The sequence below is a fragment of the Coregonus lavaretus genome (genome assembly GCF_964263955.1).
Source record: "Coregonus lavaretus genome assembly, chromosome: 27".
Classification (NCBI taxonomy): Eukaryota; Metazoa; Chordata; class Actinopteri; order Salmoniformes; family Salmonidae; genus Coregonus; species Coregonus lavaretus.
Genome location: NC_140014.1, coordinates 41,668,625 through 41,688,524, shown reverse-complemented (window position 1 = coordinate 41,688,524; position 19,900 = coordinate 41,668,625). Strand labels below are relative to the sequence as shown.

The 19,900-nt window shown below is 45.4% G+C and overlaps 1 protein-coding gene across 2 annotated transcripts in view; it reads right to left on the bottom strand.

Moving 5' to 3' along the window:
- LOC311103078 (uncharacterized protein) overlaps window positions 1–19,900 on the bottom strand; it is a 65,728-nt gene that overhangs the window by 6,238 nt on the left and 39,590 nt on the right. The window contains exons 13-27 of one of the 2 annotated variants that reach the window (XM_084144611.1): window positions 19,391–19,480; window positions 18,962–19,100; window positions 18,253–18,377; window positions 16,681–16,968; window positions 15,550–16,517; window positions 13,828–13,926; window positions 13,166–13,235; window positions 12,607–12,795; window positions 11,418–11,534; window positions 10,706–10,819; window positions 10,046–10,192; window positions 9,544–9,714; window positions 9,229–9,378; window positions 8,815–8,907; window positions 6,921–7,019 (exon numbers count right to left, since the gene is read on the bottom strand). In XM_084144611.1, the coding sequence (XP_084000737.1) occupies window positions 6,921–7,019; window positions 8,815–8,907; window positions 9,229–9,378; window positions 9,544–9,714; window positions 10,046–10,192; window positions 10,706–10,819; window positions 11,418–11,534; window positions 12,607–12,795; window positions 13,166–13,235; window positions 13,828–13,926; window positions 15,550–16,517; window positions 16,681–16,968; window positions 18,253–18,377; window positions 18,962–19,100; window positions 19,391–19,480 (2,859 nt within the window). The remainder of the gene's footprint in view (window positions 1–6,920; window positions 7,020–8,814; window positions 8,908–9,228; window positions 9,379–9,543; window positions 9,715–10,045; window positions 10,193–10,705; window positions 10,820–11,417; window positions 11,535–12,606; window positions 12,796–13,165; window positions 13,236–13,827; window positions 13,927–15,549; window positions 16,518–16,680; window positions 16,969–18,252; window positions 18,378–18,961; window positions 19,101–19,390; window positions 19,481–19,900) is intronic. The other variant, XM_084144610.1, reaches the window with a different exon arrangement.

Genomic DNA, 19,900 nt, shown 5'->3' with positions numbered 1-19,900 from the left:
GAAACCTTAATGACTTGGAGAAGATCTGCAAAGAGGAGTGGGACAAAATCCCTCCTGAGATGTGTGCAAACCTGGCGAAACGTGCAGAGGGGTCAAATACTTATTTCCCTCATTAAAATGCAAATCAATTTATAACATTTTTGACATGCGTTTTTCTGGATTGTTTTGTTGTTATTCTGTCTCTCACTGTTCAAATAAACCTACCATTAAAATTATAGACTGATCATGTTTTTGTCAGTGGGCAAACGTACAAAATCAGCAGGGGATCAAATACTTTTTCCCCCCTCACTGTATGCATGTCTGATGCTATATGCACACTGTTTGATTAAATAATTAAAACACAAATGACTCAAGAGCCCGATGGTCACACTGTGTTAAATAAAAATGACAGAGTGCCTGTGTGACTGGTAAACGTTGTCTCGCTCTCCTCCCTACTGCAGAGAAAATGCACCACATCACAGAAAGGGTTTATTGCGCTGTCTGTGCTGAAGCTGCAACATCATTTCAGCCATTTTAGTTTCTTACTTGTTTCTGACTGAAAAGTTCTGTTACCGAAATCCCTCATTTGTTTAGGAGAAAAATTCCCTATTCCCCTCAACCCTTTGCGGTCTTTACGTGAAACATGTAAGCGTCGCGTGCACGTGACCAATAGGGCCTGACCTATAGCCTATCAGAATCACATCAATACATTGGTTATAACAAACTCCGAACACCGTAACACGTGACCGCGAAATGGGACGCGGAGGACGTGAAAAAGACAACTCGAAAACGGGCGGGAAAGGGGAAGTCAGATTTGCGGAAGACATTTGACTTAGTTGTGGAAATGACTGGATATCAAGAAAAAGGAGGGTATAGCAGGAAGCGCTACGTGAGTATTGTGTGTGTGCCAAACAGTTGCTGTTAGATTACAATATTATTACTTTTTCTGAACGTGTGTAACAGTGTAAACACTAAATAAGTGTACCAGAGAGTCTGTTCTAATTTAAAAAAAGATAAAGCCTTTATTAAGGCAGATTAAAAACAGTTGCATGCTTTCGTGAATTGCAGTGTATTTATTGTTTAGGATAATTATTCTAAGCTCCCTTTGTTATTTAAATTTAAAAACTAAAATGCTTGATTGCATTTCAAAGCGTGAACGTCTCGTATGCTGTGTGATGGCATTAACGAATTAACGATTGATTTAAAAATAGGCCTAAGTAAGTTACGGTATTAAGACTGAACAGGACGCGCTCTTAGGCCTACAGCTCAATGGTGGTTGTACAACATTTACATTTTTACATTTAACATTTTAGTCATTTAGCAGACGCTCTTATCCAGAGCGACTTACAGTTAGTGAATATATATGTTTTTTTTGTGTTTTTTTTTATACTGGCCCCCAGTGGGAAACGAACCCACAACCCTGGCGTTGCAAACGCCATGCTCTATCAACTGAGCTACATCCCCGCCGGCCTTTCCCTCCCCTACCCTGGGCCAATTGTGCGCCGCCCATGAGTCTCCCGGTCGCGGCCGGCTGCGACAGAGCCTGGATTCGAACCAGGATCTCTAGTGGCACAGTTAGCACTGCGATGCAGTGCCTTAGACCACTGCGCCACTCAGGAGTATATACTAAGCCTACTAATGATAATGACTTTACTTATTATAATGATGATCATAATAATAATAAGGAGAAAAAGGAGGTTATAGGAGCGAGAGCTGCGTGCATATTATGTGTGACAAACAGGTGCTGTTAGATTACAACATTATTTTTCTGCCTGTTTGGAACAGTGTAAACACTAAATAAAATTATAAGTAATACCAGTCTGTTCTAAAAATTATAATTTTTTTGGTAAAGCCTTTATTACAGCATAGCAATGATTAAAAACAGCCGAATCTGTGAAATTGTTTTATCCGACATTTTGCCGTTGCGTGAGGCTTGGTGCTCACTGAATCAGTAGGCTATTAAACAAACACTCAAAACAGGCAACAGAAGCAGGATCAGTCTTATTTCCGTAGATATATATGGATCATTTATAAAGCCAGGCACATATAACAGTTAGGCTATTGATTATAGACGCAATTAAAATGGGGGTTTCCTCTCCTCAATTTTCTTAGACAATTCGGCTAAGGCAAGGGCTTTCATCTCTATTCCAGTTATAATTTAGTAATCTCAAATTTTAATGACTAACAATTCAGATATTGGGGTGGGAGTTGTGGGGTGTCAGTTACAAGCTGGAACGTCAAGGCAATGAACGGCCCGGTTAAACGGGCTAGAGTATTTGCTCATCTTAAGAATAAATAAAAAAACGATATAGCCTTCTCTACAAGAAACACATCTGTGTACAGCAGATCATGGTAGACTCCGTAAAGCTTGGGTAGGACAAATATTCCATTCAAAATTCAATGCTGAGGCAAAGGGAACAGCAATACTTATTCATAGAAGAAAGAAAGTACAATTTACCGCTGCTGATATAATATCGGATCCACACGGGCATTTTGTTATGGTATCTGGTTCTCTCTTTCACACCTCTGTTTTGCTTGTAAATGTGTATGCTCCCCAATTGGGATGATGTTGGAGTTTATTAACAAACGTATTTCTTGGCTGCCCAAATCTCAACTCACACTATTTAATTTTTGGAGGCGACTTGAATTGTGTGATCCGCCCAGTCTTGGACCGCTCAAACCCTCGATCATTATCTCCCTCAAACGCCCAGAGCCTTTTCTGCGTTTATGAGCCAGACGGGATGTGTAGATCCATGGAGATTCCTTTTTCCCAGTAACAAAGAATTTTATTTCTTTTCACATGTGCACCACTCCTATTTTAGAATAGACTACTTTTTCGTAGATAAAGCCCTTCTCCCCTCTGTTAAGAAAGTAGAATACTCTGCCATTGTTATTAGTGACCACGCTCCTCTGTCGCTCGACCTCTCATTGAACTATACAGATCGCCCCCCATGGAGACTTAACCCATCTTTACTTTCAAACAATTCATTCTGCACCATTCTATCGAATGCGATTGATGTCTTTGTTGAGACAAATAAAACAGAATCGATCTCTCCATCTACACTTTGGGAAACACTTAAAGTTGTTCTTAGAGGCGAAATAATTTCCTATTCCCCTCTTCTCAATAAACAACGGAAAATTAAACAGCTGATCGACGCAATTCTGGAATTAGAGCAACAAATACTCCGCCTCTCCATCACCAGAACTTTCCAAAGAAAGGCTGAGTCTTCAAACTCAGTCCAATTTACTATCCACAGATCAGGCTGGGCAGCAGCTACTCCGCTCACGTGGTTTTGTTTACGAACATGGAGAAAAGGCTGGTCGACTTCTAGCTCATCAACTCAAGTGCAAATCTGCCTCACAGCTGATCCCTCAAATTCAAAACACCTCGGGTGTCTTAACAGTTAGTCCCACTGAAATCAACAATACTTTCAAAACATTTTTATTCAGATCTTTACACGTCAGAATCACCTGAAGACAATTCAATTATGAATGATTTTCTTGACAACTTGGAAACTCCTACCATTAGTACAGAGAAGAGAGAGGAAATTGATCAACCTTTGCAGTTAGAGGAGATTATTAATTCAATTACAGCAATGCAAAGTGGGAAATCCCCTGGCCCAGATGGCTACCCTATCGAATTCTACAAGAAGTTTTCTGCCAAACTGGCTCAACTTATGCTTGAAAATGTTTGAAAATGCCCTGGACCAGGGTGTCTTACCCCAAACCCATACAGAGGCGTCGATCACACTTTTGTTAAAACCAAGCAAAGATGCACCTGAGTGTGGCTCATACAGACCGATCCCACTTTTATATGCAGATGTAAAAATATTAGCGAAATTGCTTGCCTCTCGAATAGAATCCACTATGACATCATATCGACGGATCAGACAAGGTTATTAAGGGTCGCCGCACCTATTCTAACATTCGACGTCTGCTTGATGGCATACACCCTCCTGCATCTTCGGACGTTCCTGAAGTAGTTCTCTCTTTAGATGCGGAGAAGGCATTTGACAGGGTAGAATGGGAATATTTATTCTCTGTACTGGGAAAATTGGCTTTGGTGCAAACTTCATTTCCTGGGTCCGACTGTTGTACTCATCACCCAAGGCATCAGTACTTAGACTTCGTTCACAGTACTTCCCTTTATCAAGGGGCACACGCCAGGGATGTCCCCTCTGTTATTGGCCCTGACGATAGAACCCCTTTCTATTATACTAAGAGGCCACACCCTCAATACACGGTATCTACAGATGGGGACTAGAACACAAAGTTTCCTTGTGTGCAGATTATCTGCTTTTATATATATATATATATATATATCTCTCAGACCCTGAAGCGTGTGTCCCTGAGGTAGTGGACCTACTGCGTAGGTTTGGTGTGTTTTCAGGTTATAAATAGAATCCCTCAAAAAAAGTGAATGTTTTCCTATTAATGAATTAGCAATACAAATTCCACGGGATACTATTCCATTTCATATGTATACAAGTCTGGCTTTAAATATTTAGGGATCAATATCACCCGTACCTTGACGTCCCTCCATGATGAGAACTTGACTTCCCCTGATTAGCAAACTTAAAAGTGGACTTTCAGAGACAAAGTATTCTCCATTTTAATTTAGCTGGTGAAGTGAATTGTATCAAGATGAATGTATTGACCAGATTTCTGTATTTGTTCTAATGTCTCCCTCTTTATTTTACCAAAGTCTATTTTTCACTTTAGTGGATTAGCTTATTTAAAAAATAAAAATAAAAAATGTTATGGGGCGGTGGGAATCCAAGAATCCGTCAAGTATTCCTCCAGAGAGATAGAACACACAGAGGACTAGCCCTTTCTAACTTGAGTTGATATAGGTATTTCCTTTTGTGCCCCGCTCAGCCTTATACAGTTTAAGGTACTTCACCGTATCCATTTCAGTAAGGCCAGATTGTCCAAATTCTACCCAAATATTGATGGTACATGTGACAAAGGGGAAAAGGCTGCTTGGGGGGGACTTGACCCACATGTTCTGGTCCTGACCCGTCTGGCAGATTATTGGTCCACTATATCTAAAACCCTTTCTGAAGCATTTGATATAAAGTTGCAGCCTAGTGCAGAAATTGCTATTTTTGTAGTACCAAACAACAATCCTTCTCTGACCAATGGACAGCTGGATGTCATTGGCTTTGCCTCCCTGTTAGCCCGCAGAAGGATATTATTGGATTGGAAATCTATCAATCCTCCCGTAGCCTCTCTTTGGCTCAAAGATCTGATGCTGTTCTTAAAATTATAAAAAATTAAAGTATACCATTCGAGGGTCAACCAACTCCTTCTATTCCACCTGGGACCCGATGATATCCTATTTTGAACAGCTCCAATTCGAATGTACGTCTTTAAATGTTATCTTTCATTCATTGTGAATAAAAAATATTATATAAAAAAATATTTATTAGTGTTGTACCATTTTTTAAACATAATATAACCATCTACTGTTTCAGTATCACATGTCTTAGAGTGATGGACTGAGCCATCCCTGTGGCCTCCACAATGGTTTAGTCCACTGAGACAGGCACCAATCAGACAGGTGGCTTGTGCACCATAACAAATAAATACATCTTGGTTGGCCAAAAGCCTATCGACTAAACAATCGACCAGTCGACTAAATGGGGTCAGCCCTACCACACACACACTCTCTCTACACACACACACACACACACACGCGCTCTCTACACACACACACACACACACACACACACACACTACACACTACACACTCTACAAACACGTGAGAGAACATGAAGATGGCAAGGCGGTGGGTGTGGTGATGAAACCAGGACAAAACGTCAGAACCCAAACCAAACAAGAGGCATTTCTATTTTCAAATATTTCTATTCCCCAAAGTGAAAATGGAGAGCCATTTTGTAAGGTGTTTGTGGTTTAGCTCCCATCGGACTGTAATCAAGGCAGATCAGGAGTCAGGTAAGTCCCATAATCAACAGGATCAGATGAAGAGCTGCAGAATGGACTGTTTAAAGTGTGAATGTGGCAGTAATGAACTGTTGAACACAGTGAGAGTAACGATGCTGTATTCTACTGTTGAACACGGTGAGAGTAACGATGCTGTATCCTACTGTTGAACACGGTGAGAGTAACGATGCTGTATCCTACTGTTGAACACGGTGAGAGTAACGATGCTGTATCCTACTGTTGAACACGGTGAGAGTAACGATGCTGTATTCTACTGTTGAACACGGTGAGAGTAACGATGCTGTATTCTACTGTTGAACACGGTGAGAGTAACGATGCTGTATCCTACTGTTGAACACGGTGAGAGTAACGATGCTGTATCCTACTGTTGAACACGGTGAGAGTAACGATGCTGTATTCTACTGTTGAACACGGTGAGAGTAACGATGCTGTATTCTACTGTTGAACACGGTGAGAGTAACGATGCTGTATTCTACTGTTGAACACGGTGAGAGTAACGATGCTGTATTCTACTGTTGAACACAGTGAGAGTAACGATGCTGTATTCTACTGTTGAACACGGTGAGAGTAACGATGCTGTATGCTACTGTTGAACACAGTGAGAGTAACGATGCTGTATCCTACTGTTGAACACAGTGAGAGTAACGATGCTGTATTCTACTGTTGAACACGGTGAGAGTAACGATGCTGTATGCTACTGTTGAACACAGTGAGAGTAACGATGCTGTATCCTACTGTTGAACACAGTGAGAGTAACGATGCTGTATCCTACTGTTGAACACAGTGAGAGTAACGATGCTGTATCCTACTGTTGAACACAGTATCTTCACTCACTAAGTGCTAGATTGTAGATCACCAGATATGCCAGCTGCATATTGATTCAAATAGCAAGAAGCAGATCTGAGGATTCAGTTATAGTTAGAGGTGTGATTAGCCTGCTACAGTATGTGATGGGGAACACTGATCTCTCCTACCTGTATGTTCTCTGGGTTGTGGTCGTCCTCGCAGTGTTGTCCTCTCCACTCACCAGGCATCCTGCGAGGGGAGGAGGGCAGCAGACCACCCAGCTGGGCCTAGAGAGACAACGCTGATCGTTAGGAGAGACACAGGGAGGAGAGACAGACAGGAGAGAGAGCAAACAACAGGAGAGAGACCGTCAGGAGAGAGGGAGGAGAGACAGACAGGAGAGAGAGCAAACAACAGGAGAGAGACCGTCAGGAGAGAGGGAGGAGAGACAGACAGTCAGGAGAGACAGTCAGGAGAGAGAGAGAGACTGAGGATTTTATTGTATTTATTAGGATCCCCATTAGCGACAGCTAGTCTTACTTGGGTCCGACATAACAAAAAAGACATTACAGACAAAATACTTAACAATTTACATACATTTCAAAACATTAACATGTAGCGTGTGGTTGACACATACATGTCAGTATATACACACAACAATTAGGTCACATGGGGGAGAGGCGTTGTGTCGGGAGGTGTTGCTTTATTTGTTTTTTTTAAACCAGGTTTGCTGTTCACTTGCGCTATATAAGATGGAAGGGAGTTCCATGCACTCATGGCTCTGTATAATACTCTACGATTCCTTGAATTTGTTCTGGACCTTGGCACTGTGAAAAGACCCCTGGTGGCATGCATGTATGGTGGGGTAAGGGTGTGCGTGTCAGTGCTGTGTGTAAGTTGCTTATGCAAACAATTTGGAATTTCCAACACACTGTTTGAGAGAGAGCGAGACAGTCAGAAGAGAGAGCGAGACAGTCAGAAGAAAGAGAGAGACAGTCAGAAGAGAGAGAGAGAGACAGTCAGAAGAGAGAGAGAGAGACAGTCAGGAGAGAGAGAGAAATAGTCAGGAGAGAGAGAGAGAGACAGTCAGGAGAGAGACCGGGTGGCGAGAGAGAGACGGTCAGGAGAGAGAGGAGGAGAGAGAGAGAGACAGTCAGGAGAAAGACCGGGAGGCGAGAGAGAGACTGTCAGGAGAGAGAGACCGGGAGGACAGAGAGAACGGGAGGCGAGAGAGACTGTCAGGAGAGAGAGAGTCAGGAGAGAGGAGAGAGAGAAAGTCAGGAGAGAGAGAAGGAGAGAGAGAGAGACAGTCAGGAGAGAGACCGGGAGGCGAGAGAGAGACGGTCAGGAGAGAGAGAAGGAGAGAGTGTCAGGAGGGAGAGAAGGAGAGAGAGACAGGTAGGAGAAACCGACAGGAGAGAGAGAGAGTCAGGAGAGAGAGTCAGGAGAGAGAGTCAGGAGAGAGAGAGAAGGAGAGAGAGACAGTCAGGAGAGAGAGACCGGGAGGACAGAGAGACCGGGAGGATAGAGAGACTGTCAGGAGAGAGAGTCAGGAGAAAGAGAAGGAGAGAGAGAGTCAGGAGAGATATGGAGGAGAGAGAAGGAGAGAGAGAGAGACAGGAGAGATATGGAGGAGAGAGAGAGAGATATGGAGAGAGACAGTCAGGAGAGAGATATGGAGGACAGAGAGACCGGGAGGATAGAGAGACGTGAGGAGAGGGAGGAGAGGGAGACGGTCAGGAGAGGGAGGAGAGAAAAAGAGAGAGGGGGGAGAGGAGTGACAGGGGACATAATGTAGGATGGTGGGATAGACAGACAGATGGATAGAGGCTGAGGGTCAGGGGTCAGCAGGAGCCAGCGCTAGGCAACCGTTATAGTGTTTCTGGAAAATTGTTGGTGTTACATGAAGAAAAAAAAAAATGAAAAAACTATTTCTATAGAAAATGACAGAAGCGTAAGGAAGAGGGAGAAAAGTGACATTAAAAAGAGGAGGTGTTTGATTGGTAGATTAAAGTCCAGATGCAATGAGATTGGAGGAGTAAAAGTGAGGAGGAAGTTAGAGAAGGTTGGTAGAGAACTGACCTCCAGCAGCCGGGCCTGTACCGGGACCGGTCGGGGCTTCAGACCCTCATTCTCCCGACGTAGACTCTCCAGCTCTCTCTGAACCTCACACACCTGCACACCACACCATCAGCCCCAACACACCAAGACCATAAGATAACAAGGAAAGACGGATACTGTACAACGTGCTCAGTGTCAAAAGCTGACTGCTTCAGAAATACAAGTTGCTTGTGAATTATATGTGGAGGTAAGTATTGATGTTGGGATGCTTTCCTTTTCTACATAGGTATATACTATTGATATAGAGGGAAAGTGTAACGCAACAAATCAATCAGCTAGCTAGAGAGAAGGAGAGAGAGAGAGTCTAGCCAACCAATCAGAGCTAGCTAGCCAACCAATCAGAGCAGGTATAAGAGTTGACCCTCCTTAGATGACCTTGTTGTGAGCAGAGAGTAGCTCCTGGTGTGTCACGTCCAGCTCTCTCTTCAGAGCAGTCTTCTCCTGCTCTACTGTCTTCACCACGCTGGACTGGCCCTGCTGTTTCCGCTGCGTCAGGGTTAAGATGGCTGCCTCCAGCTGCCGCGTCTGAGGAGATGATACAGGCTTTCATATGCAGGCTGTAATGCTGTCCTCTGAACCTCCAAAACTTAAAAAGACCTAGAGCACATCAAGTCAGATTTGATTGTGTCTATATTTTGTTGAATGGATGAACGAGTCTGTCACATCCATCCATTCCCTCTGTAATCTCACCTTGTCCCTGGTGTGGTGGAGGTCACCCTTGGTGTTGTGGAGCTCCATGGTCAGCCTCTCGTTCTCCTGCCTCAGCTCCTGCTCCACCAGCCTGGCCAGCTCGTCCCGGTACAGCTTCTTGTGCTGGCTCTGGTACCCGCTGGAGTGCAGGGCCATCTCCAGAACCCGGTTCTGATTCAGGAAAACGCAGATGTCAGAGGTCACAATAACAAATCAGCTGAGAGACAGAGTTCCCTGACCCCTAGAAATATACTAGAAGGGACAAAGCTGCTCAAACCACAGCAATTTGACTGGATGTCCATTTTAGTATTTGTATTTCTATACCAACCGACCGTTAGTTATAGTAATTATAGAAATAGAATGACTAGAACGGACCAACCTGGAGCCAGCCAATCAACTAACCAACATGAAGCCAGCCAATCAACTAACCAACCAACCAACCAGAAGCCAGCCAATCAACTTACCAACCAACCAATCAGCGTGTCATCATAGAAGGCCTCACCTTATCGTTGCCGTTCTGCAGCTGTTTGTGCAGTGACATCACTTCCTGTTTGAGGGCGTCCTTCTCCTGCTGTGACACACGGAGGTCTGACTTGAGACGGGCGCTCTGGAGGTTAACAGACTGCAGGCTTTCCTCCAACACATGGGTCTGAAAGAGAGACCACCTTGGTCATGAATAGGTTTGCAAAATACCGCTAACTTCTCTTAAATTCCCCAGTTTTCCAGAAACCCTAGTTGGAGGAGTCCGGTTTTCCTGATTATTCCCTCGTGATTCAGGAATCCTCCAACCAGGATTTCTTGGAAACTTGGGAAATTTACCGGAATTTTACATGATACTTTTACATACTGACTGACAGCATATTGACTAAACACACCATCAATAGGAATCATAGAATGACAGTGAATTTTGCCTAATTAATTAGAAATACTTATTGTCCCTGCAATGTCGAAATGTGTCTTTGGCTTGACACACATAGAACATACTGTACATTATAATTGATGATGATATTGAATGAAAGCGGCAACAATTTGAATTGTAGATCATAACCGTGTCATAAAGTGGTTGACTGTAAGGTAGTGTAAGAGTGAATCCCAAATGGCACCCTATTCCCTATAATTGTGCACTACTATTGACCAGGCAGACTGAACAAAGCATCCTTACCCTCTCCTGAGACGTGGCTAGCTGGTTGCGTAATCCCTGGGTTTGTTTGTCCAAAGCCTTGTGCTCCTGCAGGAGGACGGAGAGCTGGCACTCTACAGCCCCCACCTTATCCATCTACAGATGGACACAGCGAAGAGGAGTGTGGTTGGACGTACCGTATAAACTATTTGACCATAATGTACCTAAAACCGTACACATCCACGTGTAACATACTGCATATATTACATTTTAGTCATTTAGCAGACGCTCTAATCCAGCGATTTACAGTTAGTGAGTGCATACATTATTTTATTTTTTTCATACTGGCCCCCAGTGGGAATCGAACCCACAACCCTGGCGTTGCAAAACGCCATGCTCTACCAACTGAGCTACATCCCTGCCGGCCATTCCCTCCCCTACCCTGGACGACGCTAGGCCAATTGTGCGCCGCCCCCAAGGGTCTCCCGGTCGCGGCCGGCTACGACAGAGCCTGGATACGAACCAGGATCTCTAGTGGCACAGCTAGCACTGCGATGCAGCGCCTTAGACCACTGCGCCACTCGGGAGCATATAATACATTAGACACTGCTAGGAGGGGTCTCTGCAGGTCTCTCATGCAAAATACTAAACACTAACCTGGATAAATACAAGTTTAATCAAATAGAAAATGGTGAGTTATATATATATATATTTGCCTGTACTACATATAAATGTTTATCTGCTCGTGTCTCACCTTGTCTCTGAGGGCGTTGAGTTGTAGCACCAGCTGGGCCTTGCCCTCCTCTAGCAGTACAGTCCCCTCCACAGCGTTGGTCAGCTCCGCCTCCAGGGCAGAGACACACACTGCCATCTGACACACAGGAGAACAAGTCATTAGGACCCCAACGAGGAGGAATCGAGCAAAGACGAATTGAAAAAAAACAGGTCATGACTACAATCAAAATCCTGAAAGGGACAGTTCGGGATTTTGGAAATGAAGCCCTTTTATCTACTTAAACCCAGAGTGAGATGGACTCGTGGATACAATGTTTTACGCTAGATTAGCGTTTGGCTTGTTAAACTATTTCTAACTTCCTTCATACTGGACTCAGAGACATAACAGGACCGGCTCCACGATGTTAGCCCCCCTCAGTTGAAACTTGCACCACCTTAGTTTTAATTTTATGTCCCAATTGATTTTTTTTTTTACGATTGCGTGACAGGTTGGTGCACAATCTGTATCTCTGCTGCGCTGTGTCATCACCATGGACATGCAGGGGGCTGTGGAAAGCCAATGGGGCGGTTCGGTACAACTCCTTCGGGTTTCCATAAAAATCAGGAAAAAAAAAACCATTGTCATCTGTGGTAGGCTGTGAATAACGGGACCGCCTCTGCCTGTAATATTTGATTTACCGTTGAAGATGCTTCACACCCCACCACTACAGAGCTTAGTTAGCTTCTTAGCTTGCTGTAAAAAGCATTAGTGTTATTAGCCATAGCCTATTTAGCTCGAACAAGCATTATGCTGTACGGCCGCATTCACACAAGGATGTTTGTAATGGGGTGAAACACCCTATCTTGCAGCCTATATTCATTACCATAACGGCCTTGCTTTGTGTGGATACAGCGCAGCAGAGATAGGATACAGATTTCACACCTACCCGTCACTTCAAAAGCACTCAATCAATGGTTTCGGAGTCTCGGCATTTGAACTTTATTGTTTATTGTGGTACAGCGTGATATAAGCAGAATTCTATATAACTCCAATGCAAGGATCCCACCAAAATTGTGCCCCCTCACTGTTTTCAACTGCCCCCCTTAGTCACTTTATCCTGGCACTGGGTTTACCACGAGTTCATCTGACTCTAGGGAAGTAGATAAAAAGGGCTTCACTGCCAAAATCCTGAACCATCCCTTTAAAAACAACTAATGTCATCATTTACCTTGGTCCTGTCATCCTCCGGTACAGTGCGTTGCTGGTCTCGGACAGCCTCCTGTCTCTCACTCTGTCTGAGTAGTTCCCCCGGCTGCTGGCTCAACCCCTCCACTCCTGCTGCATTCTGGGCGTTCTTCTCCGACAGCAGCCCGTTCTCATCCTCCAGCTGCTGGCTGCGGAGACGAAGCGCCGAGATCTACGGGGGGGGGGGGGGGGGGAATGCAGATTTAGGGGTCGTCCCAAAATGGCACCCTATATAGTGCACAACTTTTGACCAGGACCTGCAACCCCATTCCCTATATAAGTGCACTACTTTTTACCTACTCCCTATACAATGCCTTACTTTTTAAAATCAGGGCCTGCACCCTATTCCCTGGTCAAAAGTAGTGCACTATGTAGAGAAAAAGGCACCTTTTTTGACACAGATATATATTTATTAGAGTTGCCATTTATTACCTGTGTTGGCACAAAGGAACAACGTTCTTAAGTGCAATGCAAGTCAGCCCCCTAGAACCACGTTAAAGTTAACATAGCTAATAAAGTTAGTCGTTTTACTCTCGTCCTACCTGTCTCTTGAAACTCTCTGCCTTCCTTTGCGCAGAAATCTTCTCCTTCCTGAAATGCTCCAGTTTCAAGCTAAGATAGGGGAGGAGAAAGTGTGAGTTCAATGACCCAATGAAATGAAAAAAATAGCTGTAGCATACATTTGTATATTTTATTTTATTTTTTGTCATTTAGCAGACTTACAGTTAGTGAGTGCATACATATTTTTCATACTGGCCCCCCCGTGGGAATCGAACCCACAACCCTGTCGTTGCAAGCGCCACGCTCTACCAACTGAGCTACACGGGGGCTCAGTGTTTCTTAATCCAAAGGATCATCATTGTTGCTGTTTTTGCCCCAGCACTACCACACCTGATTCCACTAATCAAAGGCTTGATGAGAGTTGATTAGTTTAAAATCAGGTGTGTAAGTGCTAGCAGTGATGTAGTGGTAAAAAAAAAAAAAATCAGGTGGATAAACTCTGATCGGCAGTTGCGTTGAAAGAAATAACGCTCCCTATACTTTCAATGCATTTTTTTGGCAAAAGGTGGGTAAACTGTTGTGCAAAAATAAAATAAAATAAAAATGTGGGTTAACTGCATTTACTTGCGTTTAATCTCCACTACACCAGGGAAGTGTAGGGGAAAACACAAAAAATGGTTCCCAGGACCATGAGGTTTCTTACAGCATCTCCTCTTGGGTGTCTCTCGGGTCCTCTTCCTTCAGCGTGGATATCTTCTGTCTGAGTAGAAGGTTCTCCTCTGCTAGATGACCCGCATCACGCCTACAACCAACAGAGGAAAACAACGTCAGCAACAGAAGATCAGTTGTTCTGCACTCTGGCACACTCATACGAGAGTGCTCTGAAATCTATAGCCAGAGTGAATTTGCGAATTTGCGAACGCAATCGATATGCTAGCTTGATAAGTCGTTAAAATGTTATGATCTAAGACCAAAACAATCTGATTGGGTGGGCCTGTCAGGGCCTTGCTCCCCAGTGGGTGGGCCTGTCAGGGCCTGGCTCCCCAGTGGGTGGGCCTGTCAGGGCCTGGCTCCCCAGTGGGTGGGCCTGTCAGGGCCTGGCTCCCCAAAGGGTGGGCCTGTCAGGGCCTGGCTCCCCAGTGGGTGGGCCTGTCAGGGCCTGGCTCCCCAGTGGGTGGGCCTGTCAGGGCCCGGCTCCCCAGTGGGTGGGCCTGTATCCACCCAGGCCCATCCATGTCTACGCCCCTGATGCAAAGAGCACATGATGATAATTGCACATCACAAATAGCCTACTAACCAATAACTTTGGACTAAACGTTTTCCAATACCTGGTTTGCATACCCATTGTTGCCTTAGTTAGCATTTACCGGTAGATATCATAAGGTGAAACGTCTTTCCTGCCCTACCGGCTACCGATGTCATTCTTCTGTGAGCTGCGCCAAAACCAGTTGAGAGCTGCATACTCTTGCTGCCTGCATATGGTATTCCGCTGAAACTAGCCTATGTGTGCGGCGCCCATGTGAATATATTTCACATGCTTTGCGATTGTGTAGGCTACTTTGTGCATAAATTACTCTATTGTACTACATCATTGATCAATCGTATACCCTCCACTACACTACTTTGATACGCATCAGTAGGGATTAAAGAAGTGAGTATACGCCACGCCCACTGAAAAATACCTAAGTATACCCTCCACTACACCACCGGTCCTTTCGTGTTTTGCAAAAAAAGTGCACTCTGCTACATGAGTGCGCTGTTATTAAAAGGTTGCTGTCCTTTCAGAATCACGAACCTGTCACACACTGAAGGCCTATAGGTTCACCACTGTCACACACTGAAGGCCTATAGGTTCACCACTGTCACACACTGAAGGCCTATAGGTTCACCACTGAAGGCCTATAGGTTCACCACTGAAGGCCTATAGGTTCACCACTGAAGGCCTATAGGTTCACCACTGAAGGCCTATAGGTTCACCACTGAAGGCCTATAGGTTCACCACTGAAGGCCTATAGGTTCACCACTGATCAAACATGTCTATAATAGATATAAAGGCTGTTAAGATATTAATGGTTCAATAAAGGAGAGTCTATATTTGGCCTGGAGAAGCGGTTTTATGAGCTGACTGAATGGAAGCTGATAATGACTTTTTTACTGCGCTGGTCTCGGGAAGAAATTACGAGTCCTCACTGTCCGAGACCAAGTCAAGCCGAGTACAAATGTATCCGGCACAGAGACAAGACCGAGACACTCAATATGTGGTCTGGAGTACTACAACACTGACATAAAGTAAACATGATTATGGTTTTTATCAAGAATGCAGGTTTTAATGGACAAATTGTCAATGCTGGGACTAAAAACCCTAAACAATTTTTAAAAAGGAAATAGTTTATAAGCTGATTTCATTACAGTTAGACAGTCTTACCTTTTCTCAGCGATGTCCTCCCGCAGTTTATCCAGTAGACAGCTGAGCTGTTCCCTCTCCTCACTGTGTTTGGCACTCAGTTCCTGCACAGCATGTCTGTGGACCTCCTTTAGCCTCTCCTTCTCCTCCTCCATCATCTTCCCCAACCTCTTCTCCACCTCCTCCCTCTCCTCCTGCAGCCGCTCCTGAAGCATCCCCTCATAGTCCTCCTCTAGCTGGAGTCTCTCCATGTGCCAGTCCTCCCTCAGCCTCCTCTCCGTCTCCTCCTGCTGCTTCCGGCGCTCCTCGGCTAACCCGGTGAGGAGAGCCACCTCACGACACTGCTGGAGCCGAGCTCGTTCCAGCCCCCACTGCTCAGTGAGCCTGGCCTCCCTGTTCTCCTGCTCCTCGGCTAGTCGTGACATCTCGTTCTCTAACACAGTCTGCAGCGACTCTTTAGTCTGCTCGTCCAACAGAACCTTCTCCCTCTCCCACTCCTCTGACAGCCTCCTCTCCACCTCAGCTCTCTCCTCCTGGAACCTGACACTCACCTCCTCTATCCTAGCCTTCACTGCCTCCTCGTGTCTCTGCTGTAACTCCACCTTCTCCCTCTCCTCTGTGAGTCGCATCTCCAGCTCCTCTCGCTCCACCTGGAACCTGACACTCACCTCCTCTATCCTAGCCTTCACTGCTTCCTCGTGTCTCTGCTGTAACTCCACCTTCTCCCTCTCCCACTCCTCTGACAGCCTCCTCTCCACCTCAGCTCTCTCCTCCTGTAGCTTCCCCCTCTCTTCTTCTTCCGTCCTTGTCAAAAGGATCTCCTCTTTGTGCTCCTCGCCCAGCTTGTAGAGTTCCACAGCATGTCGTTTCCTTAACTCCTGCATCTCTTTGTCCAGGCCCGGCTCAGCCTTCGCCTGTAGGCCCTCCAGGCCCTCCATGTCGGCAGCCTGGGTGGGGGCCTCTAGGAGCTCCTGCTTCAGGCAGCTCACCTAATAGAAATCAAAATGTAATGTATTATAATATATGCCAAAGCAACTTACATCACTGAGTGCATACATTTTCGTATGTGGGTGGCCCCAGCATAGAATCGAACCCACGATTCCCTGCAAGTGCCATGCTTTTACCAACTGAGCCACACAGTCCTCTACTCACTTCCTCCTCTTGTTGGTGCTCCAGCTCTTCCCTCTCCATCGCCTGCCTCTGCTCCAGGCCAGCCCTTCCCTCCCCCGCCTGCCTCTGCTCCAGGCCAGCCCTTTCCTCCATCGCCTGCCTCTGCTCCAGGCCAGCCCTTTCCTCCACCGCCTGCTCTAGCTGGGCCTGGAGCTCCACGGCTCGGTTCTGGCTGCTGGACATCTCCCCCCGTAGAGCCTGGATCTCCTCCATGTACTGCAGAGACAAGGCTGCCTTCTGGGCCTCCACCTTCTGGTCAAATTCACTCACCTGCAACAATGACATGGGGGAAAATCATATCCAACTATATCAGAACAAAAACACTGCCCAGTGTGGTCTGTGTGGCCCAGGTCTGTGAGTAGAGCTGCTGAGCCTGGCACACATATATATGGCCGAGTCAGCATGGGTTCCAATCCAATCCACTGGCCTTTGACTCTACCTCCTACCTTTCCTGTCTTCCCATACTGCCAATGTCCTATCTGTTCAATAAAAGCACAAACAATACGAAAGGAGTGGGACTGCCCCATCTAGCTACACCAAATCTCTGTCTCTGATAAAGGAGTGGGACTGCCCCGTCTAGCTACACCAAATCTCTGTCTCTGATAAAGGAGTGGGACTGTCCCGTCTAGCTACACCAAATCTCTGTCTCTGATAAAGGAGTGGGACTGCCCCATCTAGCTACACCAAATATCTGTCTCTGATAAAGGAGTGGGACTGTCCCGTCTAGCTACATCAAATCTCTGTCTCTGATAAAGGAGTGGGACTGCCCCATCTAGCTACACCAAATCTATGTCTCTGATAAAGGAGTGGGACTGTCCCGTCTAGCTACACCAAATCTCTGTCTCTGATAAAGGAGTGGGACTGCCCCATCTAGCTACACCAAATCTATGTCTCTGATAAAGGAGTGGGACTGTCCCATCTAGCTACACCAAATCTCTGTCTCTGATAAAGGAATGGGACTGCCCCATCTAGCTACACCAAATCTATGTCTCTGATAAAGGAGTGGGACTGTCCCATCTAGCTACACCAAATCTCTGTCTCTGATAAAGGAGTGGGACTGTCCTGTCTAGCTACACCAAATCTCTGTCTCTGATAAAGGAGTGGGACTGCCCCATCTAGCTACATCAAATCTCTGTCTCTGATAAAGGAGTGGGACTGCCCCATCTAGCTACACCAAATCGCTGTCTCTGATAAAGGAGTGGGACTGCCCCATCTAGCTACATCAAATCTGTCTCTGATAAAGGAGTGGAACTGCCCCATCTAGCTACACCAAATCTGTCTCTGATAAAGGAGTGGGACTGCCCCATCTAGCTACACCAAATCTATCTCTGATAAAGGAGTGGGACTGCCCCATCTAGCTACACCAAATCTCTGTCTCTGATAAAGGAGTGGGACTGTCCCATCTAGCTACACCAAATCTGTCTCTGATAAAGGAGTGGGACTGCCCCATCTAGCTACACCAAATCTCTGTCTCTGATAAAGTAAACACGACACAGTGAAATATGGATTGCTTCAGGAGTACAGTTGAAACACTGCTAGATATTTAAGTGCCACCTTGCTCTCCAGCTGAGCCTGTAGATCCTCCATCTCTCGGAGGTGCTTCTCTTTCAGCCGCTCCAGCATCATCTCTGCCTCCAGGCTCATGTTGAACAACGGCTGGCCCTCCTCCGAGCCCAGGCCTGGAGACAATCAATCAAATGTTTTTAGAAAGCTCCCCTTTTTCCCCATGAGCAGTTAAAAACCTCAAAACAAGCAACGCAGAAGCACAGGTGGCCAGGATAAACTCCCTCGAAGGAAGGAAACTAGGAAGAAACCTAGAGAGGAACCAGGCTCAGAGGGGTGGCCAGTCCCCTTCTGGCTGTACTGGCAAACAGACAGGTGAGGAAGGATCAACTAACTAGCTCTCATGTTCTTTAGCTAATCAATGTTCATCTTTGACTATATTGCTGTTGTACTGGGCAAAATCACTGATCTTAAAAATCACCTTGCATCCAAATAACTACTCACTACGTGATCAAGATTAGAGATTCTACATCTTGCCTTGCTCAAACAGATATCCCCAGACGCCCTTATGACTTTCCGAGAAGACGTTTGCGGGGTATCTGAACATAACAGATGCATCTATAAGGTCAAAAGAAGTGCACTACATAGGAAATAGGGTGCCATTTAGAATGCAACATGTACGCACATCACCTTGCTCAAAGTTACCCCCCCCCCCCCCCAATGCTGAATGAGTTCAAACCGATGTTTTGCTTCAATGTACCTGGGTCTGACTCCATGCCAGGACTCTTGCTCCCCAGCTCCTCAGAGAGCGAGGGTTTGAGACAGGGCCTAGTGGTGCGACCCAGTTTGTGGTACTCCTGCAGCTCTGCTTGAAGCTCATCGATGCGATCCTGCAGCTCCTGCCACAAACAAACACACAAATTCACAATAAAATCAGTCAAAACAGAAATATTAGTATTTTAAAAAAAACAGGCAACCTACCTCTGAAGTTAGTTGATAGATAGTTTTAATGATTAGTTGAATGATTGGTTCCAGTGAGAGCTACTACCCGGCACTGCTTCTTGTCTACTCCTGTGTCCTGCGTCTGTCTGTCTCTGTGTGTGTGTGTCTGTCTCTGTCTGTCTGTCTGTCTGTCTGTCTGTGTGTGTGTGTGTGCGTGCACACGTCTGTTTCCAGTAAGCACACTTACCCGGCACTGTTCCTCATAGCTGCTGCGTAGCCGTCTGAGCCGCTCCTCCTGTAGGAAGAACTCTGCACCGCCTGGGTCCAGGTCCCCAAACTGAGCAAACAGAACCAACACCAAGGGGTTCATAGGGACAGATATAGATCCTCATTCCATTAGCCAGTACTGAAAAACGTGTGACATCAGATTACTATGGAGATCTACTACGGTACCAGTCAAAAGTTTGGACACACCTATTCATTCAAGGGTTTTTCTTTATTTTTTTACTATTTTCTACATTGTAGAATAATAGTGAAGACATCAAAACTATGAAATAACACATATGGAATCATGTAGTAACCAAAAAAGTGTTAAACAAATCAAAATATATTTTATATTTGAAATTCTTCAAATAGCCACCCTTCGCCTTGATGACAGCTTTGCACACTCTTGGCATTCTCTCAACAAGCTTCATGAGTTAGTCACCTGGAATGCATTTCAATTAACAGGTGTGCCTTGTTAAAAGTTAATTTGTGG